Genomic DNA, 24646 nt, shown 5'->3' with positions numbered 1-24646 from the left:
ATCAACATATTCTTATTGCACGGTGTAGATTTAGAAAGCACTACATGTCAAACATACAACACTCTTGCTGCATTTCTAATGTAGCTACTTCCCTGCACTGAATATTTCCCCCTGGTGTGTGCTCAAGATTCAAAGGCTTTATTGGCAAACTGCAATATCTATATCGTAGTTGTTGGATCTTCTAACAGTACAGCGTACAATATAATCAAGACTAAGACAGAGAGAAAGGAAAAGAGTGCAGGGAAACAAAAAATACATGAATTTCCGCAGGGTTTACATTTAATGTGATAGGTTTCACATTTGATAGGTTTCACATGTCGTTTCTTAGGTTTCACAATTCATTTCTTAGGTTTCACATTTCTTAGGTTTCACATTTCATTTCTTAGGTTTCACATGTAACATCATGGCTTTAATCCCATGGGCTTCACACCAAGAAGTTCAAAAACCACATGTTCCTATGGTGGCCGACCGATGCCTAAAACATTTCCTTTTTGAAAAACACGCTGACGTTTCAAAAAAGAAACAAATATAAAAAGACAAAATGCCAAAACACATGCAAATGAAGAAACAACTGAACGACACGTGTGCAGTGTTTACTAAAAGCGCTGCATAAACAAAACATGTAAAACAGAAGGAGATGATTATATGATTCACTTTCTTTTGGGGGTCATTTAATTAGTTTAGCCCCAGGAATATAACGGTATACGCTCTATATCCCTCACAATGACTCTCCGTCTGTGTCTCTTTCTCCTTCTTCAGTCTAATGTGTACTGGCCGAACATCCACTCCATCAACCTGACTCTGTTCAACATCAGCCGGGAAGACAACAACTTCCAGCTGACGTGCATCGCAGAGAACGTGGTGGGAATGAGCAACTCCTCCATCCAGCTCAACGTGCAGTGTGAGTAACATGCATCTAATACAACGGGGTAGAGGGGGGGAGTGAAGGCTACACTTAAGCTTGAATTGGACACATGGCTAATGGCTAATATATTATAACACATATCTTAAAAGGGATCTATCATGTAAAATGCACTTTTTGATGTCTTTTATACATAAATATGTGTCCCCGGTGTCGGGAGACTCACGAAGTTTCAGGAAACAAAACCCTCTCTCTTTCCCTCCGTGCGCAAGTCTCTAAAAACGGGGGAACAACGGAGCTGACCCAGATTTGCCATCCGTGGGTCCACCATCCGATGACGTGAATTACTACGTCATCGGATGGTGGACCCAGAAACGTTGCCATCAGAAACAATGCCCGACTTGTTTTGGATGTAATACGGTCTTTGTTTACATTAGCAAGCATTGCTAACACTCAGAGCTAACCTGTACTGGAGAGAGTATGTGTAAAGAAGCAGGACATATAAAAAGGAACTCACCTTGTGGTAAACCCGCAAGAAAATAAGCATTTGAGCTCCATGCTCTTTCAGAAATAATCCTTGATGTGGTTTTGAACATGATATGGCGTTTCATTACCGCAGCATTTAGCTGACAATCTACCGGGTCCCCATGAGCAGGCATAAGCTCCGCCCCCCTCTTTTTCAGCCCTTTAGTAACGGGGCTGAAACGGAGGGATATGAGGCTAGAACGGGTGATCTGTTTGGTATTTGGAGCAAAACATTTCATAGACATGTTTTGTATATATTTGTATATATATGAGACCATGATAGGAGACTTTTACATATACACTACAAGTAGACAGATTACCTGCTTGTACTCGGGTTTACTTTATTGCCTTCATTTAAATACCAATTTGTCTTCCGATACAATATGTAGGATGATACTATTTTTACTTTGGTTTAAAATCTTACTATCTGGTATCGACATTATTTCAGCAAGTCTAACAGTCAACTTATATAGTAAATATCAACACAACATGAATCATTCGACTCCAATCAAAAGCACTGAATTTAAAGGAAATACAAAATTAGGTAACATTGTGTTCATCCGTTGTCTTCCATTATAAATATATATAACAACGTCAGGGAACATTGCGAAGAGGATCATTTGTGCTAATGCTCAATTGAGAGACATGGAGGATATCATTAATATTAAATCAAAAATATTCACACAAGAAAAAATGACTCTTCAAATGTTTGTATATCTTTGTTATTCAACTACGAGTATGCAAAACACCTTCTCAAGGTCTTACATGTTTTCTAAAGTACTAAAATGTATCTTTAAGTAATGAAAATCAAGCAAGAAAGTTGTTTACAATGTAACTATTTAAGGAAATTCATTAGCATACTAAGATATTCCTTATTTTGTAATAAACACATCCGGGCAGCCGAGGTTAATGGGAATGTTTATAGATTAGCAAATAAAACTAAAGTACCGAACAAACGTAAATGAAGACATAATGATGGTGTCTTTTATCACAGTTCAAGGAGAACCTGAATGTGTGTAAATTCAAAGTAATTCATCCAAGAAACCGTCACTAAATACCGAACGCTGTGTAAAACACATAGTGGTGGTGCTGGAAAAAAGAACGATATTTTGGTTTAGGCAGAATAATATTGACTCCACTGGATCCTGTTGTCATGGTGTGTGCTGTTGATTTAATGTGTGGTCCGTGAGGATTAACCCAGGGATAAATGTAGTGTGAACATCTGTACTCACTAACAACCTCCATCAATCATCCATTCCACCTCCACAAGGTGTATAACATCTCAATTAGCGGCCATTTTTCTATATTAGATCTCATACCGACCGTCCTTAAATGTAATCCAGATGATAATTAAATGTCCGCTTTAATGTTTTTTGCCAAGCTTAGTAATATTGAGTCATTTTGTAGAAGACAGTGCTGATTGTGTGGATTTGCAGCTGTTCTAATTAACATGTTGTGTTCAATGAATGGAAGGTAAGCGGCATATTGATTGAGTCCTAAATCACCTCAAATTACCTCAAATCTACAATTTGCCGCATTATCCAATATTTGGATGATTATGTAAATGTGTGTGTGTTGGGTGTATGGAGATATTAAGAGTTTGGGTTGTTCTGCTCTCCTTTATGTTTCAAAAGTCATGTTACATGTAGATTATAATAGGCACGGTGGCTCTGAGTTTTCTGATAAATGTTGAAATGATCAGGCCGACAGCAGTGACCAATCCTGATATTTATGTATTACAAAAATCCTTATTTAGAATGCATCTGGTCGAAGCTAGAAGGCAACAACGCTGGCTTTCAATTGCACAAGAGGCCTTTCATGGCAGCTTTGATGGACTGATATGGTCGACTGAAATGCATCTTGTATTAATGACACTGACAGTCTAAGAGAATAATTTAAAAGGAGGGGGAAACATATCCTTTATCAAGTCGAACAGCCAAATTAAGCAGGTACATTTAAAATGCTATGAGGTGTTGCAAAGTTGCAAATCTAATGAAATTGATGTAGCTAATTAGCAAGAGTATACCCTCCGGCCCACATGAACGCAAAGCCTTGATCTGAGCGGAGAGATCCCCTCAGCTATGGTAAAGCAATGATTTGGTAACCATCCGAATATTCCTCTTAATATTCAGATCGTAATGTACACTCGTACACTACGTTTTATGTTGGGTAAGTTTACCCCGTGGATCGGCCTTGGGCAGAAATGTGACGGACGGTGTTCAAAGCCAATATTTGATTAAAGGTGCCTGACATGTTTTTCTCTTTGTAGCAAGCATGCTGTTGTAGAGCACAATATATGATGGGAGTTTGCAATGCATCAGGCTGCAGGACAGGGGGACCTCGTCGTCAATTCAAACCCTCCCCACTGAAGCAGCTAAAGAGCGTGCTCAAATGACAGATTGACTTTTGCAACATCTAGTCTTCAGGGCTTCCTCTACACGGACACTCTACGGATGTACGTCTCCAGGCATTTTCTTCCATTCTGTTGTCACTCTCTGCTGGTGCTGCAAATTAACTTATTAATTTTTCACCACATGCTTCGATGGTAATTACATTTCCTCCCCTGCGCAGCCTATTGTCTCTGGAAATGTCATAAAATAGCTTAAACTGCTGCTCTGATTAGGGAGTAATGTGATTGACAGCGAAATTACAAGCCGTCAAGAAACATTCCCTGCATTCAAAGATGAGTTTCCTTTTTTTAGCGTAACTGTAATTAACCACAATGCACATTCTGCAGAGCCATTGTTCTGCTGCTGCCTGGAACAAAGCAGCTCTACAGCGTTGTGGACTCACAACGTCGTAACATCTTCTTCTGTAGTCCTACTGTAAAGTCATGGTGTTGAACAGAAATGATGGACAGCTGGACAACTGTTTCCTAATTGGACGACTCATCCTCTGAGGCTTTTCGCCAGCATCCCAAACAATGATTTCATCCATCCCGAAGACAGTTTAAATTGTTCTAAATTGACAAATGCTAACAGTTTAATTTCTGCAAAAAGCATAAGATTCAAATAATTGTCATTTGGTGTTTATATTTATATCTTATAAACTGCTTCGAGCTAGTTTTTTAAAAGTCAGACAGGTCATGATACCCTACCTGTATTAACACATGTATAAACATCCCCTTTAAACAACTGTATTTATTCCCGCCAAAAATGTGATTTAACTTTACAAGATTACATTTGAACACATCATCATAAAGGTATAACTGACTTTCACATTTACTCATTTATACTTAATAGAGCTAAAACGCATCATAAAGCAACTTCATTAGCTGTTAGCTCCATATAGCCAATTGGATGCTAACTTCTAAGATGACTAGCTCTCTTGCCGATTTGAACATCGATTTCATTTTCTTACAATGTATCTCGGACAGATTAGTTAAACGGAGAGTTTCCTTTCGGATTCAACACAGAAGTTAAGTTTGTCACATGCTATCTGCTGGCTTATTCATTTAAAGGTCCCATGTCATGCTTTTCCGGTTATCACCCGTCCCCTTCTGTGTTATGAAGGTTTTTCTGCATGTAAACGGTCTGCAGAGTCAAAACCCTCAAAGTACACCCTGTAGGGAGTAAAACTCTAACACAGAGAAGACCTCCCCAAAACGCCTCGTTGGAGGTACGTCACTGTCCATTTGATTCTTCCGGGTACGCATAATGTCAACCGTACCCGGAACGAAATGGGTCCAATCCGTGGAGCCGTTACGTTACGTCCGCGGAGCCGTTACGTTAAGCCCCCGCTGATGGGTCCAAATTGACCAATCCACGGACTTCCTCACACACACACTCAGTGCAAGCAGCTCTGCTGATCTCTCCTCCCTGGCTGCAGGCTGATAACAGACAGTTGGGATAGCGGCGAAATTCTCTCTGCAGACCCATTCTCTCTGCAGACCCATTCTCTCTGCAGACCCATTCTCTCTGCAGACCCATTCTCTCTGCAGACCCATTCTCACAGCGTTTATCAACCTTTCTCTTACTCAATATCAAGCCACACTTATTGTTTTTACTTCGGCTGTGACTTTGTGTGTGCTCAGGATGAGTTTGGCTGTGTTTGGCTGTGTATCGCTAAACAAGGAAACCACACCTCCACGGAGCTCAGCGCGATTCACAACGTCCCGACCAATCAGAGCACACTGTGCTCACAGGGAGGGTGGGGGCTGGAGCTACTGGAGCTACAACGAGCCGTTAAAGGCAGAGAGTGAAATTCAGTGAATACACGTAGTTTACAGAGATGCTGTATGAGAAACCAAAGTGAGTTTGGAAAATTGCACAATATAAATCTATTCTAGTAGACCTCAACAATGGAATTATGATCAGTAGAAATGGCCATGACATGGGACCTTTAAGGGTCAACTATAACCCTTTGTCAACCTGCTTTTTAGCGTAATAATTTGTACCCTTTGACATATCTGTGTGCCGCTTATTATGGGTTCAAATACTCATAAGGGAATATGTGGCGTCCGTCTCATACTCTCCTGTCAAAGCAAGCCACATCAGATTGGAACATGGCATTTACATTATTCAACCAGTGTTAGATAACTTTGCACAGCAAGCGCTTTTATTCCCATTGATCAAAGGCATGTAGTTATCAAAGCTTGTCATCCATATAAGCGCCACAAGGACACCATGTTGTTACAGACCAGTATGGAGCGCAGTAATGACTCTGTATTGTATTGACTGAGACTTGGGTGACAGCCACGCTGAGGGGAAAATGGATCGGTCCCCAACTGTCCATCAAGAAGAGAATTTCATTATTTCCTCTTTTTCTCTCCCTCCCAGTCTTTTTGTTGCTCAGCCATATACCGCCCTCCTGCCAGTCGTCTCCGTCCTCGCTCTTTCTTTCCCATCATCTCTATCCAGTCTTCTTTTTTTCCCCGCTCACACAATCACAGCTCTGCAAACCGCCCCCACACTAGCAGCTTCACACACACTCTTGCCTTAGCCTTTAGTGCAATTGAATGACTTTTTTGTCACTATTGTCTAGAAGGAACAATTTCACCAAAGTAATTTATGAAATAACAGCTTCCAAAACACAACTGAATACTGCATTCATCTTAATACCGGACAATATCTTGGTATGAAAACATGAGCTACCCATTGCACGACAATGTACAACCCTTTTTATATATATAACCAGGTTTTGATCATGTAAATAAAGTGTAGTCTTTACAATTACGATGGCTTTATGCCAGGAAATAACTAGTTCATAAGACTTGTTGTCACACCACATCAGATTTATCTCTGTTTCTAACTCCCAAATGGGCCAGCAACTAAAAAAAGGCTCTCAAGGACTTCAACAATTTGGTCAGGAGTTTGTACAGCACAAGTACAATATCAGCTAAGACAGACACTGCGTTATTTTCTGTATTTGTTTATTCTAGCCATGGCAGTTATTTTAAAACAAAACATGTACACTCTTTGTGTAGCCCATGGTGGAAAGGAGAAGACACTCTTAACATCTAATAACCATAGACATGTCAAATCAAAAGTAATGTTCTGTCAATCACAGTTGCTTACAGAGATCTAGAGAAACATAAAACCAGAACACAATCAAATATAATCTCCATACTGTCTGATTACGCTTTCTTAATAATACATTTTCTTAAACATACAGATGTTTATACAGCCCCTTAAATCTCACGGTAAAAACTGAGGTATATCGATCTGTTTCGTTGATTCTCATTATTTTCTGTGTAGACATTCTTGGTCCCTAGAGGATGAATCATAAAGCCTTGGGTGATTGCCTGACCCTTTTTTTGCTGTCAAACTTTTACCTTATTTAGCAAATATCTGAACATCTGCCAGATGTTTTTGATACCACATTGCTGCAGACATTCATGCCACCCAGAGGATGAGCCCTTCAGACTTGAGTGATCTCCTTGATGTTTGTATCCAACGCTACATTGAGGGTTGTGGCTTTGATTGAAATGTCACTATATTTATTGGGTGGATTGCATTTAAATCAGCTTCAAATCTGTGTGTGTGTGTGTGTGTGTGTGTGTGTGTGTGTGTGTGTGTGTGTGTGTGTGTGTGTGTGTGTGTGTGTGTGTGTGTGTGTGTGTGTGTGTGTGTGTGTGTGTGTGTGTGTGTGTGTGTGTGTGTGTGTGTGTGTGTGTGTGTGCGTGCGTGCGTGCGTGCGTGCGTGCGTGCGTGCGTGCGTGCGTGCGTGCGTGCGTGCGTGCGTGCGTGCGTGCGTGCGTGCGTGCGTGCGTGCGTGCGTGCGTGCGTGCGTGCGTGCGTGCGTGCGTGCGTGCGTGTGTTGGCCCTGGGGTCTCCAAACCATGTGACTTCTCTCTTCGGTGCCTGCATTCCTCAAATAAATGCATATGTTTAATTGGTTAATGAACCTCAGCCCTAATCCCTGATTCAAATTATAATTAGTAAACATGTATAGTACGTGTTATGTAACGCATTGCATGAAAGTACAGGAGGGTATTCACAAGGGAAGCTGCAGGATTGTCTGAATAACAACACATGAAACCATGATCTAGTGAAAATGAAAAGGATAGCTCTCGCATGCCTTTAGAAATCGCAGCCTAGCGAGAGGATGAATGCAGAACAGACACACAGCGGGTCCGTCAGCTAATACTGCCTGCCAAATATCTTGTTTTGATGATGTCGCTGCAAAAGTGACTCATTGCACAGACAAATCAGTGCATGCATTGTTTATGAAATGTATTTGATGGAATTAAAGTGATAAATTGCCTTTCCGCTTGGCGCTGTTGTAGATTCAGAGGTGTGCTGCTGCACGTCAGCAAAGAGAAGCTCTGAGCTCGTTCATTTGAAGAGGTTCCTTCTGTCTGTCTCGAGCGAGAGGAGTCTCTCGTTCTGTTTGTTTCCCTCACCGTCTCACGAACTGCAGCAACATGTAAAACACAGTAAAAGGCTTATTCCCACTCCCAGGCAAGAAACCTACCTTCTGAATGCCAAGCTCCCCAGAACCATCTGAGCAGCTTTGGGTTTAGTCCGCTGTTGCATTTTGTGGTGCACTTTAGTTTTAATCAGCCCAGCGGTTGTGAAACTGTCTCTACGTCTAAAGGTCTTTGTTATACTTCAAATGACGTAAAACAAAAAACATTTGAGACTAAATGTACATCTGGGTCAATGTAATAGTCATGCTGCACTTTGCCTCATGCTATGGAGCTATAAGCAAGGGAAGGCACGTTTCGTTAGCCCCTTTCAACACAAGGCAATTCAAAGTGCTTTACAAACATGAAAGGCATTAAGAGCATTAAGAAGTAATGCAGTTGAAACACATTATAACATGGAATCTAAAAACAGTCATTACAAAGCAAAGATAATAAAAGAAACCTTAAATATGAATATTAATCTTTGGCCTTCAATCCATTTTTCTTTTCAATTCCCAGAATGTAGGATATTTAAACCTGTGTGTGTGTGTGTGTGTGTGTGTGTGTGTGTGTGTGTGTGTGTGTGTGTGTGTGTGTGTGTGTGTGTGTGTGTGTGTGTGTGTGTGTGTGTGTGTGTGTGTGTGTGTGTGTGTGTGTGTGTGTGTGTGTGTGTGTGTGTGTGTGTGTGTCTCTTTGGTGCCTGCATTCCTCAAATAAATGCATTTTTCTTTTCAATTCCCAGAATGTAGGATATTTAAACCTGTGTGTGTGTGTGTGTGTGTGTGTGTGTGTGTGTGTGTGTGTGTGTGTGTGTGTGTGTGTGTGTGTGTGTGTGTGTGTGTGTGTGTGTGTGTGTGTGTGTGTGTGTGTGTGTGTGTGTGTGTGTGTGTGTGTGTGTGTGTGTGTGTGTGTGTGTGTGTGTGTGTGTGTGTGTCTCTTTGGTGCCTGCATTCCTCAAATAAATGCATTTTTCTTTCCAATTCCCAGAATGTAGGATATTTAAACCTGTTTCAAGACTTTCCCGCTTTAATAAAAGTTGCAGTTCAAATTGTTTGTTTGTTTGTTTGTTCTTTCGGTATTGTTGACCCTGGTAGAATGGTCTCTTTTACTCTCTTTATTGAACATGTGAGGGTCTATGTATGTATGCATTCTGTGTTTGACAATGTCACAAATAAATAAAAAAAGATCATACTTAAAAAGAATATATATCTCAAGTTAAAGATTTGGTTCCTTTTCCCCTGCAGTTCCTCCACTCATCGTGAGACTGGCAGAGCCCGAGAAGCGCCACGACACCTGCATCGAGTTCACGGTGCGGGGCTACCCACACCCGAGGCTGCGCTGGTTCTACAAGAAAAAGGAGATTGTTGAGAACGATTACATCCGCACTGAGATGGACTTCTACCAGGACTATCTGGAGGGTTGTCTGATCTTCAAGAACCCGACGCACCTCAACAATGGAAACTACACTCTCGAAGCCAGCAACCGCTTGGGAACGGTCACCAAGTCGGTGAACGGTCGCTTCCTCTTTGCCCCGGATATAGACGGTGAGTGGATCATTTCTTTCTGGTAGCTGTTCCTAACTGTGCCTTTGTTTGATGAGTTATGCAATGTTGGCATCTGGCAGGACTCTTAGGTCCCCGTCACCACAATTGAGAGTTTACTCCAGAGTAAAATGTCATTTATACGAGGGCTATTAACACATTTTCTACAGCTGGAACATCTCTTTCATTCTTCTGGATTTACATTCACAGGAGAAAAAGAAGAAATGCTGCCAAGTAGCTGCCTGATTCCCACCAGAGTTAGCATGGCCCACCTTTTCAAACAATCCTCATTATCGGAACAAGTCTTTGACTAGTTGAATTTGTCGTTTATGAATTGCAGGTTCTGTCCTTGGTGTACAAAACTATTGGGAGCTTTTAGTTTTTATTAAAACTCCCTCCTAGGGGGCAGGTTGTGGAAGTGATCCCTGCCGGCTGGATTGCAGCCAGGGTTCATCCACAGTTCAGTCAGGTAGATTGTTCCCTTGCAGTTCATTCTGAGTGCACAGGGAGGGGAAATAAACCCACAAAGACTGGCACATTTCTCCCCATGGTCAATATTCCAAGGTTAATACCTTGTGTCAATGTATTGGCAAAGCGTGACTTTCCTTGTCTTCTCTTTTGCAGACGTAGTGGAAATAGGTGAGTGCTTCTGTTCTGGAATTCAACCCTCTCCTATCATTTGGTTTTGTTCTTTTACTACCTGTTTGTTTGATGTCAGCGTGCACACAGACACACAGACACACAGACACACACACACACACACACACACACACACACACACACACACACACACACACACACACACACACTGTTGGACGTTCACTGCTGAGATGGTAACCATGTAGAAATGTGTTCACTTTGTGTTGCACTCAATAAAAAAAGCGTTTGAGCATATGGACCTTTATAGGGATAAATGCTTATCATAGTATTTATACTTAATGCTATTCATATGCAGCGTTAGTCATTCACCTTGGATGGTATCTATGTTCCCAGGATCTTACAGTATTTCCCAAGCCCAAATGAGTGTTTCCCTACGTCAGTGTATGTCGTCCATATGTTGAATTCCACTGTAGGATAAAGATGTTAAAGGTGTACTCCCCAAAGACAACCTCAAATATGTAGGAAATACAGTTTTCACAGTTGTTGACAATATACGTAACCATTCAAGCTGAATTTGAAAAACATCCATCTGCCTTTGTTCTTTTGCAATTTGATCTGAAATAGACTCAGAACAAATGGATGACCCCACTTGAATCACCCCTGACTGTCAAGAGACTGAAACTGGCAATCTCAGAGTCAATAAAACTGATCTGTAAAGCATGGGGGCTTAGGGTTTCCAGAATCCACCAGACACTGGCTTTTATTTTATGGATGAGATTTATTGGTTCAGATGATGCTTCAGTGTTGCCCTGCTTCACCCTCATCAGCTCTCCACACTCTCTTAGTGAGGTGACCTGAACCACCTGCAGTTTGCTGGTTAGTAACTTGAGCTGGGATTTGATGCTTTGATCAAACCTTCCCTAAGCCCTTCTCCGTTAGTTACTGTTGGTGTAGCTCTCAGTGACTGTGCAATGAATACAGCCGAAGGACAACTAGTGTGTTCTTACTGAGTGAGAGGAAATCACTTTCTACACCAGCAGGTGATTGTGGTTTTTGGCGGTCTTTTGCGGTCTATGGCTGTCTTTAGTGGTCTTTGATCGTCTTTGGCTGTCTTTGGCTGTCTGTCTCTGTGGCTGACGTTGGTGGTCTTTGATGGTCTTTAGTGGTCTTTGATCGTCTTTGGCTGTCTTCGGCTGTCGTTAGTGGTCTTTGATGGTCTTTGGCTGTCTTTGGCTGTCGTTAGTGGTCTTTGGCTGTCTTTGGCTGTCTTTGGCTGTTGTTAGTGGTCTTTGGTGGTCTTTGGCTGTCTTTGGCTGTCTTTGGCTGTCGTTGGTGGTCTTTGATGGTCTTTAGTGGTCTTTGATCGTCTTTGGCTGTCTTTGGCTCTCGTTAGTGGTCTTTGGCTGTCTTTGGCTGTCGTTAGTGGTCTTTGGCTGTCTTTGGCTGTCTTTGGCTGTCGTTAGTGGTCTTTGGTGGTCTTTGGCTGTCTTTGGCTGTCGTTAGTGGTCTTTGGCTGTCTTTGGCTGTCATTAGTGGTCTTTGGTGGTCTTTGGCTGTCTTTGGCTGTCTTTGGCTGTCGTTAGTGGTCTTTGGCGGTCTTTGGCAATCTTTGGCTGTCTGTGGTTGTGGCTGACGTTAGTGGTCTTTAGCTGTCTTTGGTGGTCTTTAGCTGTCTTTAGTGGTCTTTGATGGTCTTTGGCGGCCAATCCCAGCTCCTCCAGTCTAGCTCTAGTTGACATGTTGATGTATACTTGTGCAAGATACCTAACCCCAAGTGTGGCACATTGCACTGTATGCATGAGGTGTGGATGGGTGAATGATGACTTGTATATGTAAAGCACTTTGAGGCGTCGTAAAGACTGGGTAAAGTGCTCCAATAATAAAGTGCATTTACCATTTACCCACGTCACTCTCTCTTCACTCCGGATGGCCATCGTCATCTGTTTATCAACATCTGATGAGATCATTATTATAAACTAGAAGAGCCTGTGTGTGCCATGTGTCATCCTAATCACCTGCTGTATTATCATGTTAACTGTGCTTCGTGAGTAAATGAACCTACCACTCCTTGCTCTTAAATCATGCACATCATGTGGTATACGCCCAGGAAATCCCTCGGTTTAAATCATTCTCTTTAATGCGGATTCTTTCCTTAACTTAGCGTGCATAATACTAGCCTCTAACTAATCAGCCACAGTGGAAACAAGCTACTTTCCCTGCCCGTTAGCTGTTGATGTGTCTCTGTTGGTGAAGCGACAAGTGCAGTCATATTGCTGGAAAGATGCCACAGCCTCTCTTTCTGCATCGTAAATCTCCTGTGTGTGATGTGTGGTTTGGCCTCAGGCTGTTGTGGCAGCCTCACATTTGACGGCATAAACTAAGTGGGCTGTTCTGATCTCTGACCTTCATCGCAGTCTTCTTCCATCTCCATATGAAGCCATTCTTTCTAATCAGCGGCTCATTATAATATGGCCAACTAGCCGGGATAGAGACGGATGGATGGACGGAGGCTCTGCAGCGGGCATGTGGTTTATTTATTTCCCCAGGCATGTGCACGCACACCTGCACAGCTTGTGAGTGAGGCAGGTGAGGAAGAGGTGTTCAGTGAGAAACATTAAAGTGGAGGTGTGTGAGGGAGTTCATCCGGAGAGGGGAGAGTGACAGGGTGACTGATACTAATCCTGCTGAGGGGAGAGGAGGGCAGAGGGAGGGATGAAGGCTTCGAGGGAGGGACACAGCCATGGTAGTTAGAGCCCACACACTCACACACTTTAGTGTAATGTGTGTGTCTGAGCCAGTGGCAGCCAGTCTACCATGTGGCCATTAATTTGCCCACAATTACTCTCTGATGTCCTGGCTGCAGGCCTCAGACTGGAGTTTCCCTGACACCAGTTCATTTCGTTTCCTGGCGCTGCCCTCTCCTCCTTGCACTCCTCAGAGCTATGTTTGCCAAAAACGCGTTTCTTAGAGGTGTGAAATGTAGCGTTTTAACATGAATTAATCGATTTAATGTCAATACATTAATATTACTACACTAAAGATCTGCAACCATGTCCAGCAGGTCCAACTTCTGTCTGAACAAGTTGGTTGTATCACTTTTTTATGTGGATGTCCAATTTTAATTACTTACACTTCATTTAACATTTGCTGCTCTTGTCTGTTTGAACTTCTTTCCTGTTGTTCTGCTTGTATAATTGTATAATTCTACTCCACCTTATTTTAATTATTCCCCGTGTGTATGTAAAAGCATGAGCATGCATTTGTGCACAAACACAATCTCAATGTCTTTCCTGTTACTTTTATTCTTGAGTCAGGAAAAAACCGTAAGACTATTTCATGCTTTATTAGGAACCTTCTGACAGGTGTCGGACTGAGCTGTGCTTTGAATGCTGTCCATGCTTGTAAATAAAAGCCTTTTATCAGCTTCTCACATAACAATGCACAGTTCATCGCCATTTTAACACATTGTCTCAAGCCTTTATGGTTTACGCCAATCTCCTTCCTAGAGGGGGGGGGGGGGGGCTTCTCTCCACATCGAGAGATTCCACATTTATTCACTACTCAGAAAAACATGAGGGGCGAGTGCTCCTATTGTCAAGAGTTTATATGAGAGGAAGGACACAGGAGGAGGGACATCACAATGGAATATGCAGATGGGCCTACTTCCCAAAGTTGGAAACGATTCAAAATGAGTTTCATTATATTTTTGATACGTTCATAAGGATTACATCCTGGTGAGGAGGCAACACAATAGCCATCTTGCATTTTAGAGCTTCAATTGTTTATTCTAAGGCTGGACAAATTATATCAATTTTGTTGTAATGACTGCTAAGATATTCTAATATTTTTTAAATCGTTTCAGGTGGAATATTAGTTTGAGACACGAAACATGTGCACCCTTTAATTCCATGTCATCCATTGCAAACGCTACAGCTTTCCACCAACTATCATGAAACTCAGACACACTGTTTCCCTGTCATCCTGCTAACAAACAAACAAACAAACAAACAAACAAACACACAAACGTACAAAAAGCAGTGCAAATAAGCCGAGCCCTTAAAGGCTACACAGTGTAAAGGTTGCTCACACTTAAATACGGTGAGAGAAGTTGCACTAACGGCTTCTACACTGGATTAGTAGACAGAAATAAAACGTTGTTCCAGTCCACAGAAAACACAGCACTTCCAAAAATCCTCCAAAAACGTGTCCACTGTGAACCAGTGTGGGAATAAACCACAGCACCTCTCCCATTAGAGGTGTATTCTCAGCAGCTGACGCGTTGTGTGTCTTTGTGTTGCAGTGCCGCCGTCAGACGGAGAAGCGGGCCGACCAGATGAAGACACATTTGGGGTGAGTCATAATGATGTTGACGAAACAGCTGCTAAAGACGTTGCCCCCCGGACTCACAGAGGAATCTAAACAGCGCTGTATTTGTCAGAGCAAACTCGTAGGGGTTTGTTCGACATGCAGCCCCGAGGCACAAAGACTCCAACTCCACAAACGATGTAAACGTCACTTCTCAAAGTCGTATGCATGGACATGATGATGGCCACGCGCTGATGCAGTGTGTGGTGCTGGAATAACGCGAGGGATTCTGTGCAGTAATTTATTCACTGTACTTCAGCAGAAACAGGCCTATGGTTAATGGGCTTTTTAATGGCATCTTGACTTGATTCATAACACTGATAATGGCCTGTTGCTAGGGTGAAAAAGTAAGCGGCTTACCGTAGAACTTGATAAACATGGTTAAATTAACCCTTTGCACTACGCTAAGTGGGAAGGAAATCATTTTAGCAATACACTGAACCACAATAAGAGGCTGCTGCAGACTTTTATATATACTGAAGGTTTTAAAGAGGACATGTGAGGCTCTATTGTATTAAATGTCTCTCCTGGGACATGTCTCCATGCTTTAATGTTCAAAAAGCTCTTTATTGTTCTCATACTGCCTGTGCACCTCTTTTCACCCTCTGTCTGGAACCAGAGCCCAGTCTGATTGGTTAGCTGGCCGGCTCTGTTGTGATTGGTTAACTGCTTAAAGATGTCCCGCCCCTAAGCCTATCAGAAACAATGTGTTGGAGCGGCTTTGCAGACCATTAACATGCACACAATTAGAGAACACACTGAAGGAAAGGGAAAACCCCAAATAGCATGATACCCCAGCCATCTCTATATTATACTATACGCTTCCCAGGCCCTGCAGTAAGCTTCTTTATCTAGAGATGAGCCGTTTTTATGGTATTTTGGTCAAAAAAATCTTGTATCATGACCAGATGTAGCATGACATTGTGTCTCTTCTGGCTTTCACACTTTATCTCTGTGGCTTTGCATGCAGAGTGCACTGGGCCGGTGTTATCCGCTATTGGCAGACAGTCCTTCATGTATATGTTATGTGACTGTGTTTGGCAGAGATATGTGTATTTAAAACAATTCAAACACTATACAGATTGGCAAAAGCTTCATCATTTAACAATAAAGTATATATTTCAATACAGCCCTGTGCAAAAGCAATCTGCAATATAAAGACATCCATCCAAACGTGTCGATAAACACTTTTCTTCTCAGGCTTTTTGACTTCTACCAGCGAGAAACAGCAAATTTAAGAATGTTTTAATTGATTTCCTTTTCAATTTGATTAAAAACCAAAGATGTATTTGATTGTCTAACAATGCATTAAGTATTAGAACGGGACATGCTGTTGATGATGATAACAAGCTAACTATTGTCTTCATTTTCATTATTTATTAAGAAATAAAATCAAAATAGAAATATTTGATCTATTTTACAGCAGGGAATGTTTACAGTGTTACAGCAAAGAGATATCATAAATAGACTAACATTTAGATCATGAGCGACACACATTAACACATGACTTGAATAAGTACTCAAATATATAGGAACATTTCACTGATTTGGATACTGGTTGCCATGATGTTGTTGAGCCAGGTTTTAAAATGGCGCTTTGATTTCCACTCTTGACGGTGAGTCTGTCGGCAGATGAGGCTCATATTTAAATTACCACCCCTCAACTGGAACGCATCGCAGCTTAGACAGATGTTGAACTTTTGTTTCTACCCAGACTGCTGTAATACAGGAGAAAGCAGTAGTCATAATCTTGTGGATTAAACTCTGATTTGCTTTGTTTAAGACGATCAGAAGTCTGGAGAGGATTATGATGTGAACACAGAGTGACTCAGCGCTTTCCTTTCTCTCAGGTTTCCATCGCTGTGGGTTTGGCGGGCTTCGCTTGTGTCCTCCTCCTCGTCCTTTTTGTTCTCATCAACAAATACGGCCGGCGTTCCAAATTCGGTATGAAAGGTAAGTCTACACCAGCAGACAGGCGGACGGTTCTCTTTGGTTTCTCTCCTTTCTGCCAGTTGCATCATTGTTGCATCATCCATTCCCCCCAGCTAATCTTCTTTTCAAAACCTTTGTTCATCGGAAAATCTACACATGCAGACAGAGTACTTTTTACTGCATGTGTTCAGAACACTACTTCACTTTTGTCATAGACCCAAGAGGTGTCGTTTGAAAAAATGGTCCTGCAGATTGTTGCACTGGAGTTTTGTGTTTCTGCATGTTGTTAAGTTCTGCTAAAGGCCACACATTTGCAGACATGCACACATATAGACAGCTGGATCAATACTAAAGGGCAGTTCATGCACATTAGGCCTGTATACTGTACCTACTCTCTCACACTTTCACCGTGTCTGCAATGTGAAGGGATGTGGAATTAATTAGGGGACTCTGCGCTGTCGATCATGCTGAGAAATTCAATAGGATTAACATGGCTTTTGTGCATGCTGAGCTTTCATTTTGTGTCAACTCCAGGTTTTTGCTTGTGTGTCTGGCGTTGGCGTGGTGGATCAGTGAAAAGGAGTCGTGGTGTTGATCTAGGAACAGAGAGAGAGAAGAAAGGAGAGGACGGCAGTGGCTCAGGTTCCTGTGGTTCACGATCAAGTGTTCACCCAACTGCAGCTGTTATCAGTTGGCAGGCAGAGTAGTGGACATTTGCTCGTGGTTGGTGGTGTGTGTGCATTTCTCACAAAGAACACACCCTTTTGTCCCTTTTTATAACAGGGTGCATGGATTCCTCTGATCCTACCACATCTAAGTTTTCAATTTCGAGCATTTGTCACTTTTTTGTCCTTACGGTACGTCCACACAGCAGCTTTAAAAAAATCTTCCAACGCTTCTCTGCCCGTTCACTTTGAATGGGGGTGACGTCACTTTGCCTCGCTTTTCACCGAACTGCATTGTGGGGAAGCAAAGCGAAGATTTCCAGGATTTTCAGGATTTAAAAGTTGAGCAATGTTCAACTTTTGAAGCTGAGCTGGAAGCGTCAGCCAATCAAATCCCGTTTATGCAAATCTGACAGTGCAAGCGCTAGCCAATCAAACAGCGTGCAAACTGAGAGAGCCAGACCGCAGTTCATTTCCTCATATTCCAAACGAGAAATTACGGTAGCAAATCACCCGGTTCTTTACGGCCAGAACTATTTACCGGGATACAAACCGGAGGAACCAGGCATGGAGGGAGGTGGCAGAGACAGTGGGTGAAACTGGTAGGTTTTCGCCTGTTTGGGGAGTATATATATATATATATATATATATATATATATATATATATATATATATATATTTATATATATATGTATATTGCTCGCATAAAATCCCCGGGTTTTTTTGCTTTGTATGGCGGGGGTGGGAGATTCATGTGATTGGTTGTTGGTCGCGTTGCTCGCAAAAAATCCCCAAGCTCCCAGACACGCCCACCTCCAAGATTTTCAAGATTTTTTCAAAGCTGCTGTGTGGACGGGCCGTTCGTGTCACTTTGACCAAATACAACACATTCTCACTCCCAACTCGTCCTATAGTGACGTTATGAGCTGCTCCGACCCTCGGTCATGACGGACTCCAAAAGCCCGACATTATACAATCAAACAAATAAATAAACACAAGGATAATTGTGTCTTAGTGTTGAGTAAATAACATATTCTAATTAGAAGGAAAAAACAGTGAAACAATACAGATTTCAGTTTTCTGAGCCCCTACTCTCCCCATAACTGACGGGAACAAAAGTCTGAGATTACACAATTAAAATAAAGAAGTAAAAACAATAAGTGTGGCTTGATCTTGAGTAAGAAAGAAGTTGATGTGAGAATGGGTCGGCGGAGAGCATCTCAACTCGTCTACTACCAGCGTTCAGGGAGCTCTATGCGAGTCAATGGGACTCACTGATAGTTGAAACTCAACGCTAAAGGGTTTCCCACTGCGTTAGAAAGAGACGCCAAGGGATCCTGACACAACGTCACTATAGGACGAGTTGGGAGTGAGCGTGTGTTGCCCAATACCACAAACCACGCATGTTGCTCATGTCATACCGTAAGCATGGTGTAAAGCAGCATTAGCCGCTGCCATCCCTTAATGAACTACTTTACAGGATTAGCGTTTGTAGCTCACCTCGGTAAAGAACTCTCTGTGTGATTATTTAGGGCCAGGCAATTATTCCGTTGGCCTAATGCTGGCTCTAATGAAGGCAGAGGTTTATAGTTAATGAGGCTTTACAGACGTGTTTGTCATGTAATGGCAAGTCGTGAATTTAAGCCGTGCTACCAAACTGCTTCGACACACAGAAGCCAAAGTCTCAAACCGTGATGGAAACAGAAGATAATAAATACAAGATGTTGGGAGACAGAGATCATAGGGAGGAGAAAAGCCGTGACATGAAGGCAGTTTGTGTTTGCTGTCAAATTGAATTGGTGTCACAGCTGCTTGATAATGATGCGTCTCCGTTATGCTAACATTCATATTCCTTTTTATGTAAAGCAAAGTTTTATGCCGATTACAGTGCGTTTTGAACACAACAAATCGGTTGGATCTCTTTTAAATCCAACCGCAACCAGAATCTGTGTTAAAGATCTTCCTTATTTGTTATCTGCTTTCTTTCTTTTTTAAAGCACAGCATCACACTGCTGGCATTGAGCTGTTCATCACAAGGTAGCCACGCCCTGAAGCCAGCTATTTTACTTTAAATGGGACAATAGTCACATCATAGTGTATTATGTTCGTAACCTGTCTTTAAATCAGGCTTTATAATTATTTGAGTGACCGAGATCATGTAAGTGTATTTCAAGTTTACTATGTATTAATGTATTGAGCTGTACTTAAATCAGGTTTTCAAATGGTTTGATTGATAGAGATCATGCAATGTTATTATGTGTTTATTGATTGTTATGAACCTGCCTCAGGGCCACAGATGGAAATTAGCCATTAGCTATAATCTGGCATATTGCATCTCTTCTCTTTGCTGACATTCATGTGTTTGTATGCATGGTCCTTCTATAAATACAAACATATACATATATAGGTATATACGTATATATACCGTAACTTTCGGACTATAAGCCGCGCCTTTTTTCCCTTTTTTCGACGCTGCGGCTTATATAACGGTGCGGCTAATCTTTGGATTTTTCCAGCTAACGGCCACTAGGGGACCTCCTAAATCTATGCGTTTTACAGGTTACAGTCCACCACCTTTAACTCTATGGGCTCTATGGCCGCGCCCCCCACCTTTAAGCGGCGGGCTCCAGCAGGAAAAGCTGGAGGCCGGAAAAGAGTGAGACAGGTAGCGCGCAAAAGTAAAAGTGGAACCGAGAGTGGTACGAGAGACAGAACGAGAGCAAGACAGACAGACATTACGAGAGCGAGACAGTTTGTCCCCGTACCACTGGTTGAAAACCACTGCTGTAGATCACTGCCGGTACGTGCGCTGGGAGCGCACCGTTTAAGTTTGAAAGTTGAAAAGTTTGTGTGTCTGAAACGCTATGTGATACAGTACAGTTTACACAGCACATGTTCTGTAGCTGCTATTGCACTAAATGCTAACACTTGAATACGTTATGCAAATATGCAACTTGTTTGTTGAAATGTTAATAAATGGGAGCTTCCTCAAACAGCCATCTCTTTCCCAACAATCCCCTCTGTGCACGAACCCTTACATATGGTAATGAAACATTAAAACACCTGCGGCTTATAGTCCAGTGCGGCTTATATATGTACACATCATTCCATTTAGCTGCTGCGGCTTATACTCAGGTGCGCCTTATAGTCCGACAATTACGGTATATATATATATATATATATATATATATATATAGGTACATCTAGTGATTAATACCAGGACATCATCAGGGAAAGGTTGAAAAGGCATTTTTTGTATAGACTTCAATACAACCAGGATTCATTTCCTACCAGTGGAGAGTCATTTGATGGGAAACAGGTTTAGGCTAGAGTAATGGGACGACAAGCAATCAAGACAATACATGTATCAGGTAAACGTTAGACATCAGTATGTGAGAAGTAAGGGTCCTTTTCTCAATGACTTCTAAACACATACGCTTTTTTGCAACAGGTCAATGTTGTGTGGAGCATATCTTCTGTTTCACGCAACTCTTGACATACAATTAGCTTCCTGTTTCTGCAAAATCTTTTTTCCTATATAGTCCACTCCTTATTTATTTGGGATTTGAACCGGCGACCCTCCAGTTACAATGCTAAATCCCTACAGACAGAGCATTGAACATCATGCTGTATGAAGCGTTGTTGAGCTTTAGGACCAGCGCTATACAAATCCCATGTTTTATTATTATTATTAATATGATTAGTCTTTACAGTACTTAGAAGACCCCTTCTGGAGGGGTGACTGTGGCTGTGAGGGAGTGTGGGTTCGATCCCAGCCCATGCAGTCAACATGTCGATGTATCCTTGGGCAAGATACTGAACCCTGAGTTGCTCCCGATGGCCAACGGTGTGTGAATGTGTGTGGATGTTAGTTCCGAGAGTAAGGTACACTGCTCTGTGTGAATGGGTGAACGACATGTAGTATGTAAAGCGCTTTGAGGGGTCTTAAAGCGCTACATAAGTACAGTCCATTTACCATTTACTAGTGATTGAGACCTTAAAGTCATATGTAAAAGGTTCACTCTGGTGTTTAATCAAGAAGTAGTGTCCTTTTCTCATAGACTTCTAGAACAAAGGCTTCTCTTGCAACCAGTGCCATTTGATACAATACAGTAAGGAACAATGCACCATATTGTGGCAGCACTGAGGGGTACTGTTTCATGTTTTAATTAAGCGTTTCTGGAGGATTTTCTTTCTTGGACAAAGTGTGCTTCAGGTGCAGTTTCAGTTCTCTCTAAGCCTGAGCGCTGCAAAGCATCATTCATCTCTTTGATAGCAAGGTCCAACGTTCTCGTGGACACTGTAGGGCATCTTTTAAAAAATTGCATTGCATGGATATTTCAACCGTGGTTCTCGAGTAACGCTCGCTGCTTTGTATGATATGTTAAGATTGCCCGCTTTGCTCAGGGGCACCTCAACATTTTCTGTCAAGAGACCGAGCCGCATATTTCATTCTTTTTTTATTCTCTGCTCAGATCATTTTTTCTTCCCTGAGTCATTTGAGTATAGCTGCCTCTTTCAAGGTAACGACTGGTTTCATGAATTACTGTGATGTGAATTGGTTTATTGAAGGTTGAGCAAATCACCAGGTTGAGCCGTTCGTTGATTTCTTCAGTGAAAGGTGGAGCATGTGTTTCTGCCCTGCTATTCTTTCCATAAGGTCCGTACATGTCTTCATGCAATTTACAAAGAAAAAGGCTCTCCAATCAGAACTGGTGGAAGAAATACTCGATTGTTACACTTAGCAGGAATACCATGTTGTTACATTTCTCTGTTAGAAATAACAGTCTTGCCTTCAAAATGCTATAGAGTAAAAGTTCAAAAAATAATGGCTTCCACATATAGTAAGGTACCAAAAGTAAAAGCACTTGTGGGACTAAAACATAGAAGACTGGCTTCCAAAATGTAGAAGTATAAAGTAGCCTGAAACAAAAATACTTTACTTACATGTCAGACGCTTTTACACCGGGGGGGAAAAACGCGTCATCTTCAGGAAACAGCGTCCGAGGGCATCTTAATATTTAATAAACTATTAATGTTTTATATCCACGTTACAGGAAGAAACTCAGCTAACTGATTTTAAAAAAAAAAAATTTTAATCCCACAATGCTAACGCTCAGCCTCTGAATTAGCAACGAGAGAAAAAATGCTGACACATCACTGCACATAAACTCACTCATAACACCCTTATTACTTATCTTAACTGCACATCCAACATATCGACTAGCATCGTGAGATGACACAGAATCGATAGGTACCTACATCATCACTCTGTGATAAGAACTCGCGAAGAAAATAACAAGAACAGACATCAAAACACATGGCGCTAGGTAGCTAAAAACGGCAAAATGAATTACCTTTGTCGTTGTCTGGTCAAAAGTGTTCTTCAATGGCATTAAAACGATAAAAACGCTGCTGAAGTTAATCCATAGGTTAATCCAATGTGTCTGTGTCACTTTGAAATGATTTCTGATAATCCATAAGCAATAAACCTGCTTTTCCGTTTCCAGATGTCAGAGCGAGAAATAGGTTCACTCTGATGCAAAGCTGCGTGCGCAAAGCCCCCACCTTTTTTTTTTACCGTGTGTGTGTGTGAGGAAATTCCCCTTTGATTCTATTGGCTCTAACGGTCAAAAAGAGATGTCAATCACCAAAATCGACCAATGGGTTCCAGAGAAACGGCAAAAACGTCCATTTCCACCCAAATCACCTCAGAGGTGGAGTTTTTTTTTCTAAATCTCTCTCAAAAGGTCAAATGTCACTTGTTTTGCATCAATCTTGATACAGGGTACTTATTATATGTTGTACTTTGGATTCCTAAAGCTTTTAGTCTACCTTACCATCATCCAAGGGTAGTTTTCACTATAAGTAAAAAATAATCTTTGGACGGACACTATAATTTACAGTTTTTACCATGTTCAATCTGAATTTTCTTTAAAATAAAAACATCTATATTGATTCTGACTTTTCTACATCCAACTCACAGGTTTATCATTACTTTTAGAAAAAATATTATTAATTTAACCCTTTTAGAAGGGAAGATATGGTCATGTGTTCTGGGAATATCATTTTCGAGCCTGAGACCTGAAAAATAGGCTCAGTGCTTAACAGGTTAAATCACGTCCACATAGTACATAAACAAAAATCTTGAGTTAATATACGCCATGAGATCCAACAACAGAATATCAGTGCTAATCGTTCCCTTTGTAGTACATACTGTGGATACTGTACACGAGCCACTGGAGTTTAAATAGAGGCGCTGCTGTCTGCCAGGCTGAGTGGTGAAGGTGAGACACCCTCAAAGAGAGGGGATGTCAGTGTGGACTCTTATAGGACCTCACGCTGTTCTGTACAATAGCTTGATTTGTCCTGTGTGTGTGTGTGTGTGTGTGTGTGTGTGTGTGTGTGTGTGTGTGTGTGTGTGTGTGTGTGTGTGTGTGTGTGTGTGTGTGTGTGTGTGTGTGTGTGTGTGTGTGTGTGTGTGTGTGTGTGTGTGTGTGTGTGTGTGTGTGTGTGTGTGTGTGTGTGTGTGTGTGTGTGTGTGTGTGTGTGTGTGTGTGTGTGTGTGTGTGTGTGTGTGTTTGATCCCCTCCCACTCTTGTTCTGGAGAATCAGCTGGAAGGCCTGGAGAAGTCATTACCTTTGGATGGAGCCATAATGGATTTTCGCTCCACTAAATCACTGTGGCTCTTTTGGCTGTTTGAGTTTGATCACCGACCGTTTCTGGGCATCCAATAAAAACTCTCTTTTTTTTCCTTTATGTTGCTGGAGGGTGTGTGTGTGTGTGTGTGTGTGTGTGTGTGTGCGCGCAAATGTGTGTTCATGTGCATGCGTCACTCAATTGATTTGCTAACATCTTAAGGCCCAGCGCCAGGTCCGTGCTCTCGCTGCGTTTACGGCCCTGACTGAGAGAGTCCTTCTCAGTTTATGTGGTTGTAATTGTGGTTTTATGAAAGATACTTGTACCTGTCTGCATGTGTTGGATGTGTGGGCAGTAGATTACCTGTTGCTCTGATCAATATCTCTACCTTTCAGCTATATCTTTCTGCCGTCCAAGCAGCAGCCTCATTCTTCACATTGTGATTCACCCCGCTGGCTTTTGAAGTGTCTTTCACACACATTTTGGTCGGGAGGGAATCAATAATACTTCTTTAGAAAAACAAACTCAGCATGTCAGTAATAAGTATTATACTCCCCTGTCATCTTGTATTATGTTCTGGTAGAAAATTGCCCCACCCCTCCTGCTGTAAGTGCAGCAAATATACAACCGGGTATATATCATTTTGTAACCCTCTAAATAAAATCCCCT

The 24646-nt window shown here is 41.8% G+C and overlaps 1 protein-coding gene across 4 annotated transcripts in view; it reads left to right on the top strand.

Annotated features, from left to right (window-relative positions):
• ntrk3b (neurotrophic tyrosine kinase, receptor, type 3b) overlaps positions 1-24646 on the top strand; it is a 290186-nt gene that overhangs the window by 149013 nt on the left and 116527 nt on the right. For 2 of the 4 annotated variants that reach the window (XM_079667171.1, XM_079667173.1), the window contains exons 7-11: positions 760-901; positions 9479-9778; positions 10400-10414; positions 14676-14725; positions 16591-16693. In XM_079667171.1, the coding sequence (XP_079523297.1) occupies positions 760-901; positions 9479-9778; positions 10400-10414; positions 14676-14725; positions 16591-16693 (610 nt within the window). The remainder of the gene's footprint in view (positions 1-759; positions 902-9478; positions 9779-10399; positions 10415-14675; positions 14726-16590; positions 16694-24646) is intronic. The other 2 variants (XM_079667172.1, XM_079667174.1) reach the window with 1 other exon arrangement.

This window comes from Notothenia rossii (genome assembly GCF_949606895.1).
Source record: "Notothenia rossii genome assembly, chromosome: 2".
Lineage (NCBI taxonomy): Eukaryota > Metazoa > Chordata > Actinopteri > Perciformes > Nototheniidae > Notothenia > Notothenia rossii.
This window is presented reverse-complemented; position numbering and strand designations above follow the sequence as displayed.